The 22,573-nt window shown below is 42.7% G+C and overlaps 1 protein-coding gene across 2 annotated transcripts in view; it reads left to right on the plus strand.

Moving 5' to 3' along the window:
• The window catches only part of SLC25A37 (solute carrier family 25 member 37), a 95,444-nt gene that overhangs the window by 28,852 nt on the left and 44,019 nt on the right, over positions 1-22,573 (plus strand). The window contains exon 2 of one of the 2 annotated variants that reach the window (XM_078666581.1): positions 9,928-10,156. The exons of the other annotated variant lie outside the window; for it this stretch is intronic. Coding sequence (XP_078522707.1) covers positions 9,928-10,156 — 229 coding nt within the window. The remainder of the gene's footprint in view (positions 1-9,927; positions 10,157-22,573) is intronic. 2 annotated transcript variants of the gene reach the window in all.

Consider the following 22,573-nt stretch of genomic DNA (forward strand, 5'->3'; position numbering starts at 1 on the left):
CGTATCTCTAGTAAATGGTCCGGGTGAAACAGGTGCATCAATCAGTGGGGAGTAGATAGGCATGACAGATTACAACGGGGGAGAAAGGTCCGCATTACGTACCCTTTCACTATTTGCAAAGATTTTCCTACGTATATTTGCAAACAGGGAATACCTCCAAAAAGAACCAATTCCCAAACAGTCAATGTTTGGGGAAACAATCAATCAATGAGGAACGAAATAGGCACGACGTGTTAAAGGTTTGCGTTACCTACCCTTCACTATCTGCAAAGGGAGAGAGAATATTCCTATTCTTCCTCGTTTGCAGGCAGAGAAGATTCTTAAGAGAACCAACTTCGAACAATTCAATGCTCGATTCAAACAATCAACAAGGGGTACTGTGAACACAAATGAACGCCGCTTATGTACATACACATTGGTATTATCAACAGGTTGTTCCTAATGTTTCTATTTTGGGGAGGTCAAAAAGAGATCCCATTAGTGGCCTACTGATTTTGCTCGATTCCTTTTGTTTTTTTACACGATTTTTCGCTATCTGCAAAGACTAAACAGAGTATTGCGACTCTGTGCTTGTTTGTAAATAGAGAATGAACCAAAGAGAACAATCAATCAAATGGAGAGAGAAGCAGGCACGACGGATTACAACGGGGGCAAAGGCCTGCGTTAACTACCCTTCACTATCTGCAAAGAGAGAGTACTCCTAATAGAAATGAGGGGTGGGGGGCAGCATTCAAAGCAGATCAGTGTGCATAAACACGAAAATGTTTTTACTTACCACGTACTTGACATTCGACAGCTTATGATATTTGCTATTAAAAAACCATTGAAATTCACTGAAAAAAACATAGGTTATAGACCATATATAGTTAGGAATTAGCATTTAAAAAACCTTATTTTACTCACACAAAACCATTGAAATTCCATATATAGTTAGTTGCACTAACTATATATCGCGCACCCGCAATCCACTGCTGATCATGTCACATATTACATCATTCATGACATGGTCAGTGACATCACTGATGACATCACTGATGACATCTCAAATGACATCACTGATGACATCTCATTTGACATCATTCTTGTGCTAATACGATAAACCTCTTCAGACTCTAATATAACCTTAGATACACTCAGTGTATACAGACACTCACACACTGCCACTCATCCATGGAGTTACTCACACACCCAGTCAGTCATGCAAAGAAACAATCTCACCTCCATTTCTTCAACTATACAGTTAAACACACCTTACTTATTGAAACATATACGAACACATATTTACTCTCTTATACAATCCCTGATACAAGTTCACAATGATCGATACAACCACTCACTCATTCAGTGGCTCTCATGCACAGTTATTTATATATGCCAACTCTCACATGTACTGTGTTTTACATATGTACTTACTATGACATGTAGCATTGAGATATCCATTCACTCATCAATACACTCATGCACACAGTCAACTGCCCATGTAGCTGTTTCCACATGCACTCTTGAACTCATACACCTAGTGAATAAACTGCTCACACATCTATGCATAGAGTCACACACCTTCCAGCCACCCCCACACAAACTCAATCTCCCATAGAAATACTTGGGCAACCAATTAATAACACATATAGCCTCTCGTATAGCTAATGATCAACACATGCAGCAGTTTACATCACAACAGACATAATGATGCACAAATTAAGACAGTTTAGTCACTAACCCATGCATTCAGTGAGACACATTTAATCACTCACTCATACAGTCAGTCACGCACCTACTAAATCCTTCATCCAGACACTTATACATCCACTCATTCTTCAATATGTAAGACATATTTTAACTTTACAGAAACATACAGTCACTGGATGTTGTCATCAGTGATGTCATTTGAGATGTCATCAGTGATGTCACTGACCATGTCATGAATGATGTAATATGTGACATGATCAGCAGTGGATTGCGGGTGCGCGATATATAGTTAGTGCAACTAACTATATATGGAATTTCAATGGTTTTGTGTGAGTAAAATAAGGTTTTTTAAATGCTAATTCCTAACTATATTTGGTCTATAACCTATGGTTTTTTCAGTGAATATATATATATATATATATATATATATATATATATATATATATATATATATATATAGATAGATAGATAGATAGATAGATAGATAGATAGATAGATAGATAGATTTAACAAGTATTATGCTGATCACTACTTAAGCATGTGGCATACTAAACCTGGCACCAAGAACAAAGCATTTAGCTCATTGCAATAAAGATGCTAGAAACTGAAGTTGTGAACTATGAAATGTATTAATGTACCCAAGATAGCACCATTGTACACACCAACAATTACAAACGCTCTGATCATTATAAGAAAACAATGCAAATTGCACACTGCATTTGATATTCTGAACATGGCAATCTGTGTCTTCTCCTGGTTGTTCACGAGACCCGACGCGGTCATGCTGTGTTGGAGGATTGACCATGGCAGGTGTAAATATGATAGAGAAATGGAGCTTTAGGCCAAAACCTAAGCAAGGAGCTCTGTTTAGTTAGGTTACTCCTGGGATAGCGCCTGTAAGCTGTGGTACATAAAAAGACTACCACATATATTGGAAGACAATAAGCATTTTGGTAGTTGAGGGAGAAATTACATAATTTTGACCCGGTTATTCATTCCTTAGAAACACTTCAGAGGCATTCCATGGATATCGAATGCTGCTGAAGGAGGAGCATGTTGCCTTTAGTGACAATTAGATCAAGTTCCATGGAGCAATTTGTGGTCCCTGGCGCATGGAATAAAGAAAATAGATTGGAGATCTGGCATCATAGCACATGGCCACATACAGAGATTGTTACAGGTGGAATGGTGTCCATACAAGTACTGGGACGAAGGAGTGAGAATCGGAGTGCTGCTGATTACCTGTAAGTAATCAAATCATTAAATCCTCATCCACTTCCTTACTCCGTGAGGATATATTAAGTGGCATGCATACGTCACGATCTGCCAAGACACTGGCAACCACTGCACCAAGAGACTGGCAAGCATAGGATAGTAAACAAACCCTCAGTGCCATTTATCTATATACTACTGCAAATTATACACATTCAAAATTACTCTTACCAATTTGTGTAAGGGACTTGATAGGATGGTGTTCTGCAGCTGTTAATTAAAATGTTGCGCGAAGGACATTTATAAAGATATAACTTTAGCAGCAAAGTCCTTAATTACACAGTTCCTTGAGCATCAGCCCCACACCTTACACTGCTGTGAGCAACAGTATAAAAGAAAACAAATATTTCCACATATGATAATGAAGTGGGCGACATCAGTAAATCAAAATCATCTAAACCCGGCATTTCTATCCTTTATCTATATATACTTCAATCGGCAAATATAATTACAAAGCAATTTTAAGTGTTCTAGAGCTTTGGTAATGATCCATGGCTACTAATTAAAGTAAACAAAGACCGATTTATGTCAGCAGTGCAGGCTAGGACAGTCCTTTAAAAACAGTTCCAAAATACTACAAACTCCCTTCCAGTGTTACCAGATTTTTTAAACACTCTGTAGCCCAAAGCAAACCATAAGGAGCCCAATATTTCTACTCTAAAGGAGGGGCTTGGATACCGTCATGCATGCATTTAATGAAGATCTTTGCTGGAATATCTTACATAGGTGGCGGTACGAAGCATGTCTGCCCCTTCTAATTGCTTCTTTTGTCTCTAGTGAGTCCTCTCAGCAGCCTTGTGAAGTTTCCCTGGTCCATGCGTGGTGCTGTCCAGTCCAAGCTTTTTTTTTTTTTTTTTTTTTTGGGATCCTCGTACTTATACTCTTGTTTGTTCCATTATATAACTGTACAAGTCCCAGAATTTAAAGGACCATAGACGTTGTAGACTTGGCAGCTATGTCACAGGGAGTGCCAGACAATGGAGCATTACAAAGTCGCATACCAAGGATGCCATGGTGCAAGCCAGGGGAGTTGTCCCTTGGACTGTTGGGGTAGTACAGTACAGCAATTATCAAGTATCAATGGGCCATTCAGGGCTTTGGGTGCTGGTGCCACTGCACCTGCTGCACCAGTTGTAGCTACGCCCCTTGAAGTACCCCCTTTCTTATCCCTAATGGCTCCCCTGATTGTGACTGTCACTCATCCAGGAAATTCAGCTTCATATTCAGTTTTAAAACTTACAAAAACATGTGCGTAACAGTAGCATTTCGTGCAGTTGGAGGCACCAGCTATGGCACTTGGATCGGCTTTTGGAGAAATGCCTGCCTATCAAGATTTTCAAGTAGCTTGAAGCCAGACTCCCAATTTATTTAACCTCAGTGAGACATTTTACCTCTATTTGTATTTCACACAAACTGGATAAACGTGAATGGAATTAAACAAACTGATGGATGACTAGCCCAGTGTGTTAAACCAGCCCCACTTTGATGCAGAACAGTTCACAGGTTCCAATGTCAACAAAGTAGAAGATTTTAAAATGGGGCATAGTGACATGTTATCACTCTTTGTGAACACTTATCAATAACCTAACGGAGGCTGGTTAGTGTGAAAATGTGCGTGACAAAGCTGCCCTTTTGAATGTTTCTGTCGCACTTCACACTGCTCACCAGCTCCTCCCCTTGCCCACCAGTGCCAGCTTATGACCCTGCTTGTCGGTGCAAACTTTTACATTCTTCCCCCCCCCCCCCCCCCCCCCTGCCCAGTTCTCGCATTATCTGCAGCCTCCAACTCTTCCCACTAGTGCCGGTTTCAACAAGGCTGCATGTAACACTGGAGGCTTGCAAATCCTCCGTAATGAAGGTAAACTCAACACGGACTGGCAGAATAAATGAATAAACGGCAATCTAACACAGTCTGAGCATTCCCGCCTCTCACATAGCAACTTTCACACCTATATATGCGTCTCAAGACGCAATAAGTGCGTCACTCTGGTCACTCACGCAGGACACCAAGGCCCTTCACGCATAGGTCACAACCATGCACTCTTTCCCACCCCCCCGCCCCCCCCATCCATGGAGTAGCCCGCTACTCCTCACAAGCTATAAAGCTACAGAAATGCAGTTTTACAATACCCCATAACGTTGGCACCACCTCTTCTCGCTGCATTACAGTGTGCCTCACATCTGGCAAGAGGTGCATAGAGGATTTTAGATTGCCTGGCTTCTCGTAAACGAATGCTCAGTTTTGATGGTGGGTTGTATAAAACACAAAGGGAGAGGAGTTATGCGTGGACATTCAGACTGCCAGTGTCACTATGCAGCACTCTAACCTCAACCCTCTTTTGAGACAGGTTGCTGAGTGCTGGCAGTGAGTAGTATGTTGTTTTGCAGGTATTGTACACTTGTACCCACGGGAGGAGGTCTACCAACGCCCATGTAAAAGCTACCTGAGATCCTGCAAGCCAGACTTTCCACCACTACAAACATTGCATGAAGAGAACGAGTACTATTTGTTTTAGTGACTGTACCCTTTTGTGATATTTGTGTTAGTTCATGATTGAGGGTATGTGCCCCAATAACGCCGTAATATGACTGTCCCCAATCTCATCCCAGAACCTCCTTCATTCGTTTCCCTTTGTGGTTGAGGCTGAGGAGGATACACATACTGTCCCACCCAGGCATCCATCTCTAGAGCATGGCAAGATGACCTGAATGTGAATAAACGTACAGCCCAATTCCAAATCAGGTTCTCCGCCTCAGCCAAGACAGAAAGTCTGAAACTGAGTGGTCTTCCATGATACAATAATAGCTAAAGGTTTCAACACTGTAAACTCCCTGATTGGAGCTTCCCCCTGGGGCAGCTCTTGCAAGACCTGTATCAGCAATGATGCTGCATACCCAGTACTCGAAAGAACCCTGCTGACTTCACTGTGAAGGTCCTGTCGTGCTTGCTGCCTATCGATCTGTTTGCTCAAGGTCTGTGTGAGGATGGTACCAAGCAAAGGGATTTGCTCGTGTTCGTAGAGCTCTGCCTCCCTGAGGGTTGCACCTATGAAGACCACATCCAGCAGAAACAAGAATTGGCATAGCAAATAGGTCTCGCCTTTGGGACCTTATAAGTGTTTAGTTATCCAGCACAATATCCTTTGCGCAACAACATCAAGTGTTGCATGGCTAAACACTTATAAGGTCCCAAAGGCAAGACCTATTGGCTATGCCAGTGCTTGTTTTCTTATCTGTGAAGCACTCCATGAGAAGGCATCTTTTCCTTTTCCAGCCGTCTCGCCACTACGCTCATTTGGTGGTTCTCTGGCCCCCCTCCCGCCCTTTTGCTGCTTGTTCAGTTAAAAATTGAAAACCAGCATTGGCATAGCCATTCGATCTCACCTTTGGGACACCATAACTGTTTAGCCAGAACTATTGACTTTGCCAATGTTTTTAAGCTATGATGTAGAGCATCGTGGCTGCTGTGCAGTATGTTGAAAAGTTAAAACGAGTTAGAGCTATTGCCGCTGTAAATGACTGTCTTTTACATATGTTTTTTGGTTTGGAGTGGATGTATGTATTGTATTGGAACTTTTAGTTGTGGAATTCTGTGTTGTGGAGTGGAATTATGTGACATGGTGAATTGATAGAGGTTGGGGTTTGTAAAGATTAATTAATGCAAACCTAGTAGCTGCAGCAGCAACAGGGAGTTAGAGGAACAACAGAGCAGCTGGGTGGGATGTGGGCTATGTTTTCCTAAAACTAAACATTGGCGTAAATGATGATGTGATTTACCCATGTGTTGTGGAGAAGCGTGGCTCAATGGTTAGAGCGGCAGACCCTGATTCAGAGGTCTGGCCCGGGACCAGGGTTCAATTCCCGCCTCGGCGGCTCTTGGACTCAATTTCCCCGGACCTGATAATTCTCGCCTCGGTGCCTAGTCTAATCATGGGTCCCACTCTGTGACTCTGGGCAATAGCTTGCTTAATCTCCACAACGGCCCCAGCAGCGCTGTGGATGCCTGGCTTCACCTTGGGGGGGTGCCCAGGAGTGGACATTTCACAGGAAAGCCAGGAAGGGTTCCACAGCGGTATGAATACAGCGCTACGAGGCCTCCGGGTAGAAGTGCGCTATATAAAAACTCTACATTTACATTTGTGGAGTTGATGTATGTAGTGTGGAGTGTCTGTATGTGGGTTGGATTGAAATTAATCGTGAATTTTGTTGTGTTGAGTGGTATTATGTGCAGTGTAATTATGTTGGGTGGTGTTGAATTGTGTGGCGGTCAATTGTGTGGTGAGGAATTGTTAGTAATGTTAATGTTATATGTATTTGTAAAGCGCAAACTGATACCCGAAGGTGTCCTGGCGCTAAGAGAAGACCTGTTAAGAGCTGGGCGTAGGGATAACCAGTTAGATTGTAATAAGTTAACCCACCCTTTAAAATTGATATGTTACCAAATAGAAAAATAGCCCATGATACCAGAGTGTTCCCTCTGCCTCGAATCTTTGTTTAACATCGAAGTATGAGGGGTAACTCCATAGACTTATTTCTGTATTTGGGTGTTCAACTGGTACTGAGGTTAAACCTTAGTCCTGACAGTTAAGAGTGTAAACACGTCAAAACAATGAAGAAATACTATCACAAAATGTGTTGCAATGCGCTGCATAGTTTCCTTTCCTTGCCACATTTAGGCCACCCTGCAGAATAATTTGGTCCTCCCCTGCCACATAATTCCAGTGACTCATTTCAGTGCTCTAGAACACCGGACTACTGTAAACAATGTGTTCAATGTTGCTGCCATTCAACACAGTGCTGACTTTACCTGGTGTTTTCATACCTTTTTCTCTTTGGGTATAGTTTCCACTTTATAAGGTGACAAACCAGTAATATCGCATCTGATCACCTTCCCTGCAATTTCCAGTAATTGTGGTCAAGGGCAAGCTGTCCTGGTTGGCATGCCCTTGCCCTCTGCAGTGTGCAGGGACAGAGTAGAGAAATGTGGCGAAAAGTAAACATTCATTTTCACGACCTCTTCCTTGAACTTTGCGAAGCAGACTATTTAAAAATAGCCCAAGGAAGCTAGCTGCCTGGCTGTATTTTTCTCGCTAAGTGCAAAATTACATTGCAAACTTAAATGACGCATAAAAATCAAGAAAAAGTTTGTTTTTTCCCTTTTTTTTCTTTTATGAGGTGCCGACAATTTCCTCTGTGTATTAGCTTGGGAGTAGACAGCAGGAGGTTAGCTGTCTATACAAGGCATCTCTTCCTGCCAAATATTGTGTTTCTCCTTATTAAAGACTCATTCAGCAGTGCTTCGAAGTAGTAGCGTTGTGAAAGGACCTAGATTAATAAATGAGTTCTACAGATATTATTCGCTTTCAGTAGGAGCGAAGAATGCCCATCTCCCACTAATCCTGCCCTCTTCGTCTCCTGGACTTCTGAAATATTGATGAGTGAGCGCCACGAAACAAACTTTCACTTGCATGCAGCGCTGACCAGGCATAGCTAAAACCAACATAAATAGAAATAACCGAGGGGAAATGCACGGGAAAATAATAATAGACAAACTCATGAGTAGATTAACTTTATATAGTATTAAAGGTACATGCATAACCTAGTTGTAATACGTAATAGAATTGTAACTGGATAAATAAATGGCTGGATAAACGGACACATACATAAAAGATTAAACAAATAGATATATCAGCTGGGAGCAAGGCCGCCGGAAACCAACTAATAAATGAGCAGGAGCAGCTGATAGCAGTGCTGTCTAAAAACAGCTAATTAAACAAGCATTTGCAATGCAATAAGTCTTGCATTTATGCAAGTTTATGCTATTTGCATTGTAAAAGACAATGCGTTTTTTTGTGTTTTAAAAAGAAAAGGCATTGTTATTTACAATGTCAATAGCTCACTACTCATTACTTGATGCCCCGAAGAGACTGCGCATGCGCTGCCTAGGTGAGCCCTAAAAAGGTGTACACTTGCTTATATCAGCTATGCAGTAAGTTTTGTTGTTGCATGGTGGTTTAATGCTGGGGTGTTCAAAGATGAGTGACTTTGCTTTCAGGCAGTTTGTGAAATCTTTCATTAAACATTGTGAACCTGGTGGATTAAAAAAAAAATGAATGAATAAAAAAATTAAACAATATGTTCAGGAGAAATCTTTTCGAAGAAAATTTGCAGTAAAAAAAGAACAGGGAAATTCTTCATCTAAAACTTCTTTTTACAGGAAATATTCCTATGACTAAGTTGCGCAAAATGTATGAACTTTCCAACTTCACAAAGTTGTGAAGCCGGGAACTTTGCATAAGTCTATTAGTGGAAAAAAGTGACAATCCGTATTTATTGCTAAGCCTTTATACGCGGCTTCTCTTTCTCACTTCTCATTCATTCACTCATTGTCTCTCACGTCACTTTTACTGTCAACTTCGCTCATTCTGTTCCTTATTAAGTTTGACTCCCCCTCAACAAAGAGTAGTTTGTTTAAGGATCGCCACACGCAGTCACATTACTGAAAAAATGGTTTAAAATGTGTTTTTCGGTGCAGGGGGGAGCACTCGAGCTGCGGGCCATACCATAAAATGTACACCACACGTATTTGGTAATGTTCGGCATCGTCAATACTTGTAAAGCAGATACTTTTTTTTAAAGAAGTTTCTTATGGTCTTCTTAAGGGATATCTCCGCTGTATTTTGTCATCGGTTACCCTGAAGCTTTCATCTTGTGTCTGGTAATGTCAAGAAAGGGCCTTTCTGTGGAGACCAAGTCTATTTCTAATCAACAAATCACATTAGTTTACCTGACTACTCTTCTACTCTGACACTGAACAATTTGATTGGACTTTTTTGCTGGCTAACGTATTATTCCTGTATATTGTATTGGACATGGAATTTGAATGACATGAAATACATTTTTTTGCAAATATTTTATTTTAGTGCTGGATGAATTTTTTACTGTTTTCCATTTTCGTTCATACAGACTCGTATGCAGAGTTTGCAGCCGGATCCCAAAGCCCAATACAGGGGCGTGTATGAAGCGCTTAAAAGAATTGTCCGCACTGAAGGCATATGGCGACCTCTACGAGGGATCAACATTACCATGCTTGGTGCAGGCCCTGCCCACGCCTTGTATTTTGCCTGCTATGAAAATATGAAACAGACTTTAAGCAACGTCATTCACCATGGTGGAAACAGCCACATAGCAAACGGTACTCCTTTCGAATTCAGTCATTTTTAGTTGTGAGGTGTTTGGTGAATTATATAGATGTATTTGTTTTGACTAGGGAAACCTTGAAGGCCATGTTTAATTTTGATATGGAAGGTTTAAATACAAATTAAGTTTTACAACAAAAAGGACTAAATAAATACTACACCAAAATCAAGTAAATACATGTAGAATATCATTTTGTGCTGTCCGAGGGATCTTGATAAAACACAATATTAAAGGGGCAAAAAAAGTGAAAAGAAAAATGCATGTCTGTTAGAAATGGGAATTCTGGCTAAATGAAACTTGTCCCAAAGTGAGGCGGAAACCACCTCTCTAGTCAGGGTAAGGGAGTTACACTTCTAAAATAACCCCTGCTCACCACCTTGGTAGCTTGGCATGAGCAGCCAGGCTTATCTTGGAGGCAGTGTGTAAAGCATTTGCACATAACCAACAGTACAACAGTGTACGCACTACAAAAGGACACCACACCAGTTTAGAATAATATCCAATTTTTATATAATTAGGAACAAACCCAAAACGATAAATCCACACTACTATACTTAAAAGTTCGCAGTTCCAAAAATATGCTGAATAAAAAGGGTTCCTTGTGGGGTTAGCTCCGTCCGGGCTACCCCGGCGTCTTAAACAACAAAATCCAACAGATCTGGCTGGTCCCGGGGTGGCGGGCCAGCTACGGTGTCGGGTAAGACCCGCAAACAGTAGCTGTGAGAAAAGCAGGGTGCTGAGACCCTTGAAGTCACTTGCGTTGCAGGTCGAGCTCCTCTGGTGGAATCGGGAGCGCTGTCGCCGACTGGCGCCGCGTGCTGCGGTGAGAAGTGCTGCGTTGCCGTGCCCCCAGGCAGTAGCGGCTCGGTGGTGGCGTCAGATGGCGGCGTTTGTGAGACCAGGGTTGCAGTACGAGATGAAGGCAGTGCTCGCCACAGTGCTAGCAGGCCACAGTGCAAGCAGAGCGGCGTTGTCGTTGCTGAAGCGCTGTCGTCGACTGACGAACTGGAGTCTGGCGCCGGCGTCTGTAGGCCAAAGCTGCGATGAGGGCGGTGCGTCGTGTGACTTATGAGCAGTACCCTCGAACCATGGTGCAAGCAGCGGCGTCTATTTTGGCAGGAAGTGGCGGCGTCAGGCCGGCCAATGCATCCTTGTGGTGCAAGGCGGTACGGAGTGCGGTGCCAACGGGTCGCGGTGCGAGCAGCGGCTCGGTAGCGGCGTCGGCGAGACCAAGGTCGCGTTGCGGCTGTACTCTGTGGTGCCAAAGCTTTGGCGTGAAGCAAGGTGTTGCGGAGTGCGGTGCACCCAGGTCGCAGTGCAAGCAGCGGCTCTGTGGCGGCGTCAACAGGCGTTGTCAGTGAGACCAAGGTTGCGTTGCGGCGGTGTCGTCTTCAGGACACTGAGTCGGCAGCGGCGTCGTAGACGTCGAGTTGCTTTTCCTCTGTTTGCAGCACAAAACACACAGTCCCCAGTGCTGAGGGCAGAAGAGCTTGAAGTCTTTATTGTTCTTGAGACTTCGTGAACAGGGCGCAAGCTCTACCTCAAGCCCTTGGGGAGACTCGAATTGGATTGCAGAAAGTCTAGTCCAGGCCTTTCACAGCCCGAGACAGAATCAGCTAATGCAGGTCAGCTGAGCAAACCACCCAGCAAAGCAGTTGTTCCTTTTCACAGCCTCCCTGGCTCTCCTTCTTGGCAGTCTTCTTGTTCCGAGTGAGTCCTCCAGTTTAGGGGTCTGGGACATATCTTTCAGGGAGATGGTGTCTGTGCTGGGCCAGAATCACTTGGGCAGTCTCTGGTGTGAATTCCAGGCTAGAGGTGAATACAGCATTTGTCAGAGGCAGACCAGACCCTTTGAGGTGCAAGGAAATCTCCTCCCCCTTCCCCCATCGTAGCCCAGGTCTATTCAGCCCTTTCCTGACCTACCTAGACTACCTGGAGCCCCTCCGGCCCCCCAGCCTTCTGTCATCCAAAACCCAGACAGGCAATCCACATTCCAGCAGAGGCACACGGAATGACTGCGCAAGAAAATACCCACTTTCTAAAAGTGGTATTTTCAAATGCAGAATGTAACAATCACCTTCACTAAAAGATGCATATTTAGATTCTGAGTTCAGGCACACTAAATTTTATTTCTTTACCGAATTCCCTGAGCCAGTTATGTTTATAAGATGTTATAAACAACCCTCCCATTCTATCCTATGGTGAACTGGTAGCCTTGCAATAGTGAAAAACGGAATTGGCTGTAATTCACAGAGAGCGCCTGCACTTTACCACTGATTAGCAGTGCGCAGAAACGTTACGCCAGCAAAAACAGGTCAACACCGGGAGGTCAGAAAGCAAAAACTCTGGGGAAACACGCCAAAAGATGCCAAGCCTAACAAAGTCTTTTTACCCAATCTTAACATCTTCAACAGTCACCCAGAATTATTGTTTTCAGTTGTCCCTGTAATCACATTGTTCCCTAGATGGTCTCTTTTTTTTTTTTTGTGTCACGTACTCATAAAGTGCAAACTGCTGTCTGTACATGGCTTTTTCTGCAACCTGTGATTCATCTTTTTCTGCTTCTTTAATCTGCCCTATGTAATAATTTTCTTTGGAACATTTTCAGTGACGCATTGAAATCCCATCTAAGATTTTTTACAGTTTAAGTTGCTCCATACCACCTAGTCACTCTAAAAAGTTGACCATACTATTGAGAGTACCTACGTTCAGCACACCCTTGGATTGATGAGGCTTTGAACAAAACTCTGATAGAAGGGTGTGTTCTGTATTGTGTACATCATTTTACTTGAGGGTTGGTCTTGGCTCCTTGATGTTCCAATACCAAATAATTGTTACTGCTAAATCCAGTGTTCGTGAAGTTACACAAGTGTATCTAGACAAGGCTATTCCTACTTCTTGGACTTTACCTTCTCTGCAGGGTCACCCCCAACCCCTTTGCCTTCATCCTTTCTGTTTTCTGAATCTGTTTAATATTTTTTTGACTTATAGAACATTGCACTTTTCCACTGCTCAACAGTGCTAAGGTTCTTGCTTTCTCCCCCTGTAACATTGAACAATTGACTCACACCTGATTGGTACATATAATTTACTTGTAAGCGTCTCGTATATATGGTACCATTGGTACCCAGGGCCTGCATATTAAATACTACTAGTGGGCAGGAGCACTCATTGTGCCGCCCTTTAAAATTTGCCTTTTAAAACCTGTCTCAGACCTGCCATGACAGCTAGTAGTGCAGTTTTAAACTTCTAATTGGACCTAGCAATATAATCCTTCTACCAGGCCTAAACCCTTTTTTAATACATATAATCCACTCCTAAAGTAGGCTCTAAACAGCCTGTAGGGTAGAGTGCATTGTATTTATAAAGTAGAACATGTGTTTTTAATTTTTACATGTCCGGGGAAGTGAAACTCCCATTGGATACATGGAGTACCTTTATTAAATGTAATAACTGCTACCTTTTGATTGTCAGTAGGTAGAAATTTCATATTTAGACTTAAATTAATTGTAACTTTAAATCCTCTTAAAAAGATTGCAATTTTGAAAATACACCTTTAGAAAGTCAGCAAATGCAACAAGATCATAGACTGAGTGCTGAAACTTTTCAACCCCTCCCCGCCCCCAGTCAAGAGATCTGTGATTAATCCATTGTTCATTTGCTCTCTATGCCACCCTAGTTTGGATCTAGCCATATTCAAATCAGTCTTGACCCTGCGCCCAATGGGAACAATCCATCCCGAACTGCCAGGCCATGTCCTCCCTGGACCGGAAACAAGCATCCTGGAACCGGTTTTGGGGTATTACCCCTCATCAGCCAGGCTAGCTTGAATCCAGTGGCACAGCAAGCAAGGGACCCATGTCCAGGTATACCTTTGGCCAGTTAGGGCGAACGTAGCTAACACAACAAGATGATGGCCGGACTGCTGAAACTTTTCAACCTCTCACCCTCAGTCAAGAGATCTGGGTTTAATCCATTGTTCATTTGCTCACTATACGACCCCAGTTTGGGGTGTATGTTTTATATGTTCAGCATTCCGTCCATCATTTGTTGCTGCAGCATTTTCCCCCCTAAGTAAGATGGGTATGCCCAGTCATGGGTCCCTTGCTTGCTGTGCCACTGAATTGAAGATGGCCTGGCTGATGAGGGGTGATGCCCCGAAACTGGTCCCAGGATGCTTGTTTCTGGTCCCAGGATGCTTGTTTCTGGTCCAGGGCAAACCTGGCTTGGCAGTATCGGGCTGGACTGTTCTCCCGAGGAGCAGGGTCAAAACTGATTTGCACGTAGCTCAGTCAAAACTGGTATGGTGTGTGGAGCAAAAGAACAATGAATTTAACCCAGATCTCTTGACTTGGGGTGAGTGTTTGATTTGCTCAGCAATACGTCTATCATTTTTTGCTGTAGCATTTTTAGAAAATTGGCATTTCCCTGCCTTTAACTGTCTGAAGCCTTCTAGAAGTTACTAGCTGTCTGGGTGTGTTAATTTATCCCCCATCAGGAATGTGTATTGGGCCCAGGTAGTGAACAATAGTACCTGGATGTGGCTGGGAGAGCGCCTTCCTGCCAGGATGAGAGGGACCGATTTGTTCCCTGCCCCACTTACATTTCAAGGGGCTGGCTCCAGCACACTCACAAAGGAGCTTGACACCAGCCTTTTACCACCCTAGACCTCTCTGAGCCTGGGCAGTAGAAAGGGGTAAGGAAGGACATTTCGAGAACCAGGTGTGAGGGTGGACTAGAAGTTTCCCCCCACTTCAAAGGATGGCACTAGGCATAAACATTGGACCGTGTGCGACACTCTGGGACCTACGGACATGACCGAAGGACTGCTTTGTTCCCCAGAGGGGCCTACCCTACTCACTGAGAAGGAAACTGGACCTGCTATCTTCATCCCAGGCTAACTTTGAGTACCTGACTTTGAGAAGGTAGCTTTTTCAGCAGGATCGGGCCCCACTCCACGAAGTCTGCCTGAACTTCTGACTTCCAAATACGCACAGTTATCGCATTCTGCTTCTTCGTGCTATTTGTACTTCAAGCTTTAAAATTGCATAACTCCGGTTGTACTGATAAGATTTTTGTCATTTTGTTATTTTATTTGTTACATTTTGCTCTTTATTTCTAAATTGATGTGGGGTACCTCTTGTGTTATTTTATCTTAATACAGTTTTTGTGTTTAATAAATACGTAATGCAGTGCCTTCAAGTTAAGCCCGACCGCTTTCGTGGGAAGCTACCAGAGGGTTAAGCGCAGGTTAATTTGGCCGCTTTTGTCATTCACATCAGCTAGGATTATGGTTGTTGCTTGAAGAGTTCCCCCCCCCCCCCTTAATTAAAAAAAAAAACAATTTCTTTTACTACTCCACACCTGCCAAAGGGATTTTAAATAGTTTATAATACGATTTCCCTAGTCATTTGCACTCCGAAATGTATCAGAGCCTACATCAGACTTCCCTTCCCTTTTCTTTTAGTCTGAAAATCACAATTCGAAAACAAGGCAGCAAGGGTTACAATAAAGAGCCTAACACATTTGGCATGAGAAACATCACGCTATATTGAAGAAACAGTTTCTGTAGGAGATTTACAAGTTAGTAAAAAGTTGAATTTATTATAGTACTTTGTTTACTCCTGAGGTTCTTTTGCTATACCTTTTAGGAGGAGTCTCTCGTTCCCTGGTTCGTGCACTTTCTCTTGCGCACTTTCTCTCTAGCTCTCTCTAAAATCTCAAGACTTTGAACAAAATGCATCTCCTCCTGTGTTTCCAGAAAATTGCTTGTAACGGGACAGTGGTGTTTATTTGTCAGAACACAGATAATACTCGTCCATCTCTGTTTAAACACCACTAAATTTCTCTGCTGAGCAGGTGAAAGTTATAAAATCTTTGTGCCAAGACCTTTCACCTATATCCGTCTTTGCAGACATTTTTGAAAGGCTATTTTAATGTTCTTCTGCCAATCCATTGTTGTGCAAGCAGTTTTAGTTCAGAAAGCTGTCCCTTATGCTAAAAATAGGCGTCGCCCAGAGTAGTTTTTCAAACTTTACATTTTGACCTAGACTGAGACTGTTGATCATGCCCTTTTGATAAGGTACCTGTTGTCTAGTGAAACTGTCGGGTTTGGGATGGTTAAACTCCTTCCTGGAGAGTAGGTCTTAGGAAGTAAAAATATGGACTCTTTTCTATTCCACCTTGATTTCAGTGTGGAGTGGCACAAGGATTCTCCTTTTCTCCTTGATAGATTTACACCTATATATCACCTCCGTTGGGCTTGGTCGTCATTCATACCTCAATAAAATACAGATTTTCGTCATTTTTCAGAGGCCCTTTCGAGGATTTGAAGATCTTGCTGAGATTGTCATACAACTGTATGACCATTATTACCTTGGGAACAGAGAGCGGAAACTTGAAGCATAAGAAACTCAGGTTGTGCTGCTCGGACAACACATATTCGGCCGCTTTGCTTGTACTTCCCACTAAGTTTGAAAATGGGGGGGGGGGGGGGGGGGAAGGAAAATTAGACTAAGGTCAACGTACTAGATGAATTCAAAGTTTGCACATTTGTACTGTAGTTAAGAAACTGCTGTTTGAAATTAGGAAATCTCTGCAGAAAGCTCCCGTTTGCCCAAGAAACTCACAGAGTAGGGGTTGGGGCCACAAGTAAAATCCAAATTTGGCCATTGCAAGAACCTAAACTCTGTGTAGCTTTTACAGCTTATTCAAAATGCAACCATTTGGTAGCTAATGGTCTCAAACATTAACACTGGGTTATTCATATATTCATGCTCCATGAACTTGGTATTTGGTGGAAAACATTTGTGGTATCAACAAAATTGGTCGACCTGCTTCTGTATGTTGTCACTCGGACTAAGTATAAAACAAGGAATGTGCATATGCGCTGTTCTTGGTCTTTTAGTGGTTTCCCAGTGCATTAATTGGTCATCATTGTTGATGTTCAGCAATGCACTTAAATTGTAGACCTCATATTGTGGTTCTAATTGGCTGTCACTGTGATTGGGTTGATGCTTGTGTTCGAGGTGCAGTGATTTGCTTATCTTGTATACATGTAGACATAAAGGGCATAGTGCTGGTTTTACTATTGTATGCTTTTATTCCAAAGATGAATGACGTTTTTTAGAAATTCCAGGCTGAATATTGAGTAGTTAAAAGGCACTCCTTCTTTGATACCGTATTCATATTCAACTTCACCTGCCGCTCCGGCTAGATATGTATCCAAAGGAAAAGAATAAGCTTGCAGCAATAAGACCATACTCTGCCTACATGGTTTCAGTCAAGCAAGGTTGCCAGGATCAGCAGTTGGATTTTCGTGCTGCTGTCTGATTGCTCACTTTCCACAAGCCCTTGAGTACCACTGCCTCTTACGTCTCTGCAGTTATCTGTGTCCAGTAGTCCAGGCCAAGCTCATGATGAGGCAGGTAGGAGTAGAGGGGTATGGGGGGCATGACATTTAAGTCATGGTTCAGGCACACTGGTATTATGTGGCACTGGGGGACCAAATTATGCAGCAAGTTTGACAAAATCATGCAGCAAAAAGACAAATTATATGGTGTATTGCAGCTAATTTTGTGATAGTACTACTTTATCGTTTTGTAATTTGTACTCGTTAGCAGTGTCTCTTTTGGACTTTAATTTTGGACCTATTAATTGAAATGTCTTGAAGCGTCACAAATCCAAAGTCATTCCTTTTGGTGTTCTAGGGAACTCTTAAGTCAGGCCTGTCTTGGGTATTTTATTCAAACCACAGTATGGGCTCTGATGAAATTAGGCTTTAAGTCAATGAAACTAGGCGTGGGGGGGTCTCTCTGAAAAGTGCGCGAGTTGCTTCGGGTTCAGTAGCTCACGGCGATTTTCACTGGCCAGAAGTGGCTCTGACTACACAAAAGGTTGGAGACCCCTGATCTATGCCATAGTAGTAAAAGTATCTATGGTGTTTTTTGTTTTAATTTAATTTTCCTTCAGTTCACATGCAGCCTACCCAACCTCGCCTAGAGAGGAATAGTCAGGACTTCATAAGAGACAACATACTTAGTGCTTGAAGGCACTACAGTGGAATTCTAAGATCTATCCAGAAAATGTTGGTTGGACCACAGAGTGCGCTTGGCTAATTATTAAACTGATTATTCCCCAATCTCCCTTTATGTATACATCCTCCCTATGTATAAGGTACCAGCATAGCCATCTATGAGAAATAGCAAGAGTCTGATCTAGTGTTACAGATAAGTAACATAACTATAGGAGCCAGCATCTTTTGTGCGTGCATCATAGCCTGTGTTTGTGTTTTGCATAGCACCGTGGTAATCAGTGAAGCATGGAGACTAAGAACTTAAACTACGAATCATTAGGTTCTCCCACTGGTTTCATACCTGTAATGAAAGTGACAAGCCACACCATGAATGCTAGAATGACTCTTCAGATTTAGAGGCCATAAAGAACACATAGTGCTTCTTCATCGCTTAAAGGGGGCTGCCCTTTGGTGGGTCAGAATTTTAGAAGACCAGCCTTGCCATTTCCAATGTCTCTTACTTATCCACATGTACTTAAATGATTGTTTTCTAGAAGCCCTAGTTCACTTATGGTAAAGCCAAGAGGGCTTTGATTCCTTTTTTGCATGCCCATTATCTGTGCTGGGTTGACACAATGGCTTTTACCTGCTTTCTAAAACAATACTCCTGTTCCACCAGTGTGAAGGATGTCTTGCAGTTAAGCCATGTAGTACTACAGCAGATGAGGCTGGTCATTTTACTCACTGCTTGTACAAACTGCGTGCATTTCTGTTTGGGTTGCTCACTCAAGTTTAGGGTAATTGAAGCTAAGAGTAGGCATACAATCTCTCACGATGTATTGGAGGACTCTTCCTACAATGGTATGGTCCCCACACCTGTAATAATTTTAATTTTGTTTGCTTCATCCCTACCCCCCAAAGTAGGTGCAAACTTTTAGACAACAATATTGGTGGGCAGGACTCCTACTTAAAAGAAAGAAACGGTCAGAGACTGTTGGGTCCTCCATTTCACAGGTGCACTGTCTCTACCTAAATTCCAGCTCTATTCTCAAACCCGCTAGAACTATGGGATCTTCTGGCCACAGAAAGGCCTGATATTTGTTTTATCACCGAAACCTGGCTGCATCCTACAGCATTCTCATGCATTCCCATAAGCTCTTCCGTAGGACTTTAGCCTAATTAGAATCAATAGTCTAAAGATGGGGCGAAGGGGTGGAGGTGTGTCAATTGCTTTTAGAAACTTAGTGATAATCATACTCTTAGAATCGGGTAGCAGCGACTGGGCAGAGATGGTTATTTCTAAACTTGAAACATTGTCAAAGTCCATCTGGAAGGGTGCATTGGTCTATCAACCTCCAGGCGTAAGTAAAAAGTTTAACTCTTGGCTGATAGAATGGCTGCGTTAGATAACTGTCATAAGAATATCAAAGTAGCAAGAAATTTGTATACTATAGTAGACGGGATTAATAAGGCAGGCAATTCAACGAGAGAACTTAATAATATTGTGAAGGAATTCACTAATCTGACAATTTGTGCCTCACCAATTCCAACTTCCCAGGTCCTCTGTGATGATCTTGCAACTCAATTTAGGGAAAAGCTCTTTAAGATGTACATATCCTTTCCCAATGATTCGAAGCCAGAAGGGATGACCGTATGTAATTCGCCAGATATTATCCACCCCACACTCCTGGATACTTTAAATCCAGTTACTCCTGAACAAGTGTTGGCCCGATTTAATACAATAAAATCTGGATCTCCAGATTATCCTGTCCTGCTTTATATTATCTGGCCCAGCCCTTCTTGCCCCTATTGCTGACCTGCAAAATCTTTCCTTGAGCTCAGAATCCTTCCTATTAAAATGGATAACTGCTCGTGCCAGACCGATACTAAAAACAACAAAAAATACAGCTGACCCATGAAAGATGACCAACTATAGACCTATAAGTCTGCTTCCTTTCTTGGAAAGGTCCTGTAGACCTTGGTCAATCGTCAACTTGTAGCGTTTCCATAATCCTGCTAGCTTTTTTTGGATCCCTCCCTGTCAGGATTTCGGACCTCCTATGGTATGGAAAAAGCATAAGTGGAGGTCCTGGATTCAATGAGACTAACCTTGGACAGAGGGAACTCATCCATGTTGTTTTTACTAGACTTGTTTGCAGCTTCCGACACCATCTCCCGTGCATCTTTAGTTCAAAGATTAAGGGAGATTGGAGTCGGGGTAAAGCATTAGGCTTGCTGAAACAGTTTTTGGCTGATCACTCATTCAGTACAGCTTGACGTCTTCAATTCCAGAGCAATTGTACAGCATAAGAGGGTGCCCCAGAGCTTGTCTTTGAGCCCCACCCTTTATAGTATCTGTGTGGTCCCCCTAGCCAAAGTGATAAGATCTTGCAGATTTGATGCCATCTCTTATGCAGATGACACAAAACTTGTCTTCTTTATGGAGCCCAACCCCGAATCCATCAAACTAAGATGCAGGTAATGTAAGACTCTTTGGATGTCAGCCAAACTACCTTCAAATGAACACCGGTAAGACTGAAATTGTGCTCTTTGGGAAAGCTCAGTCCCTCTGGTCTAATAACCGGTGGCCAAGTGAGTTGGGGCCGTCTCCGATCCCCAAAAACACCAGTCAAAAACCTTGGTGTTCTAATTGACACAAATTTGTCTATGAAAGAACAAGTGAACTCAGTCTGTGGAACGTGTTTCGGTTTGATGCTTATGCTCAGTAAAGTCTTCCACAGGCTACCATTGCAGACCGAGAGGTCTCTCATCCAAGCTTTCATTGTGAGTCGCCTGGACTACGGTATCTCCTTAATGGTTGCAGTGAATGAGGGTCTCTTTTCTCAGCTTCAAGTTATACAAAGTATGGCTGCACGCTTGATCTGCAACCTCCCCTCTAAGAAAGCATGCCCTTTTTAAGCTCCTATACCTGCTCCACAAGACTATTCATGGAAGCGGCCCGTGTTAATTGCAAAACGGGTTACAGCCCTACATTTCCACCTGCAATCTTAAATCTAGGGACCAACTGTTACATTACCCTCAGCGTATATGTACGGCCAGATATGGGGGCTGCTCCTTTTCTTTTCAGTCCCCCCCCCCCCCTAACACTGGAATCCGTTATCACGATATCTGCGTCCCTGTGTTGATCAAACCTATTTAAAAAAATTGTTAAAAACATAGCTCTTCAATCTGTAAACTTCTAAAGAACTGTAAATTATGAACTTTTGTTTGCTCCCCCTCTATCCACATCACATCTTGTTGTCCCAGTAGCGACTAATTTGTAGTCGTGTTGTAAGAAATTGATATGTAGACTGCGGGACAAAACGTAGAGCAGAGTAGTCAGGGTAAATTGCAGGGCCACAAGTGCATCTTAAGCTATACCAAAACTTATTTTGCTGTTCTCACTGAATGAAAACTGAGGTGCAGCTTTGAGTCATGAGACATGCACTCAAGATGGTAGGTGTGCTGCTAGTTGGTTTATTCTCAACTTGTATCAAAAAGAAAGGGGAGGTAGAGGTTTTGTAGAGCTAGGTCCGCCCTCCTTTATTTTGCTTAAACTGAAACCCGAGGTGTCAGGTAGAGGACCTAGTCATAGGGTAAGGATCAAAGCGATCAAAAATTGCCTCCAGGAAAGAAAACTGTCTTTCTTGAGTCCCCTCACTCACCAGGGTTTCCTCACGGTGACATGCTTCTTCATTGAGGCCATCCCAGTTCTCTACGAACTGGGGCGTGCTGCGACTTGCGGAAATACGTAGGAGCACTTTAAGTGGAAGACTATGTGTAGTGCAGAAAATGTGGTGGAGTGGGCTAGAGTGATTAAAAATACCTTGCTAGTGTGCTAAAATACTTTATTATCACTCCTAAGTTGGTATGTCTAAAAAGGGGTGATAAAAGGAAAAACGAACTATAATGGTTTAGAAGTTCAGTGTAAGATCAACATGTTTCGAGCCTACCCCAAGCTCTTCATCAGGACCACACAGGGACCGGCCCTGTGTATGCCACTCCTAATAAACCTAAATACGAAAATATAGAATTAAATAAAGAAATAAACGCTGCAGCTAATAAACCATGTGTTGGTTATACATACGATCACAATGTATCACGTAGTATATTCTTTTGAGAGCAGAACTGCTACATGGACAGCGGGGGCGGGGTTTCCCTGAAAGTATTTTTTCAGTTTAGGAAGCCTCGCATCTGGACACCAACTTGTCGCCCTGTCGGACCATTTCACTTATTCTCAACTTGCACATGATTGGTTGATACATAGATTGACGTCCTTTTTTTTGTTTTTGTATTGATGCACTATTGATGTAGGTTCATTAAGCAGAATCCCCTTTTCCTAGTCTGTATTCCTGGAAGGCTTTGTTGGACTTGGCTCTTTTTGCAAGGTCATCCCTA

Source organism: Lissotriton helveticus, chromosome 11, assembly GCF_964261635.1.
Source record: "Lissotriton helveticus chromosome 11, aLisHel1.1, whole genome shotgun sequence".
NCBI lineage: Eukaryota > Metazoa > Chordata > Amphibia > Caudata > Salamandridae > Lissotriton > Lissotriton helveticus.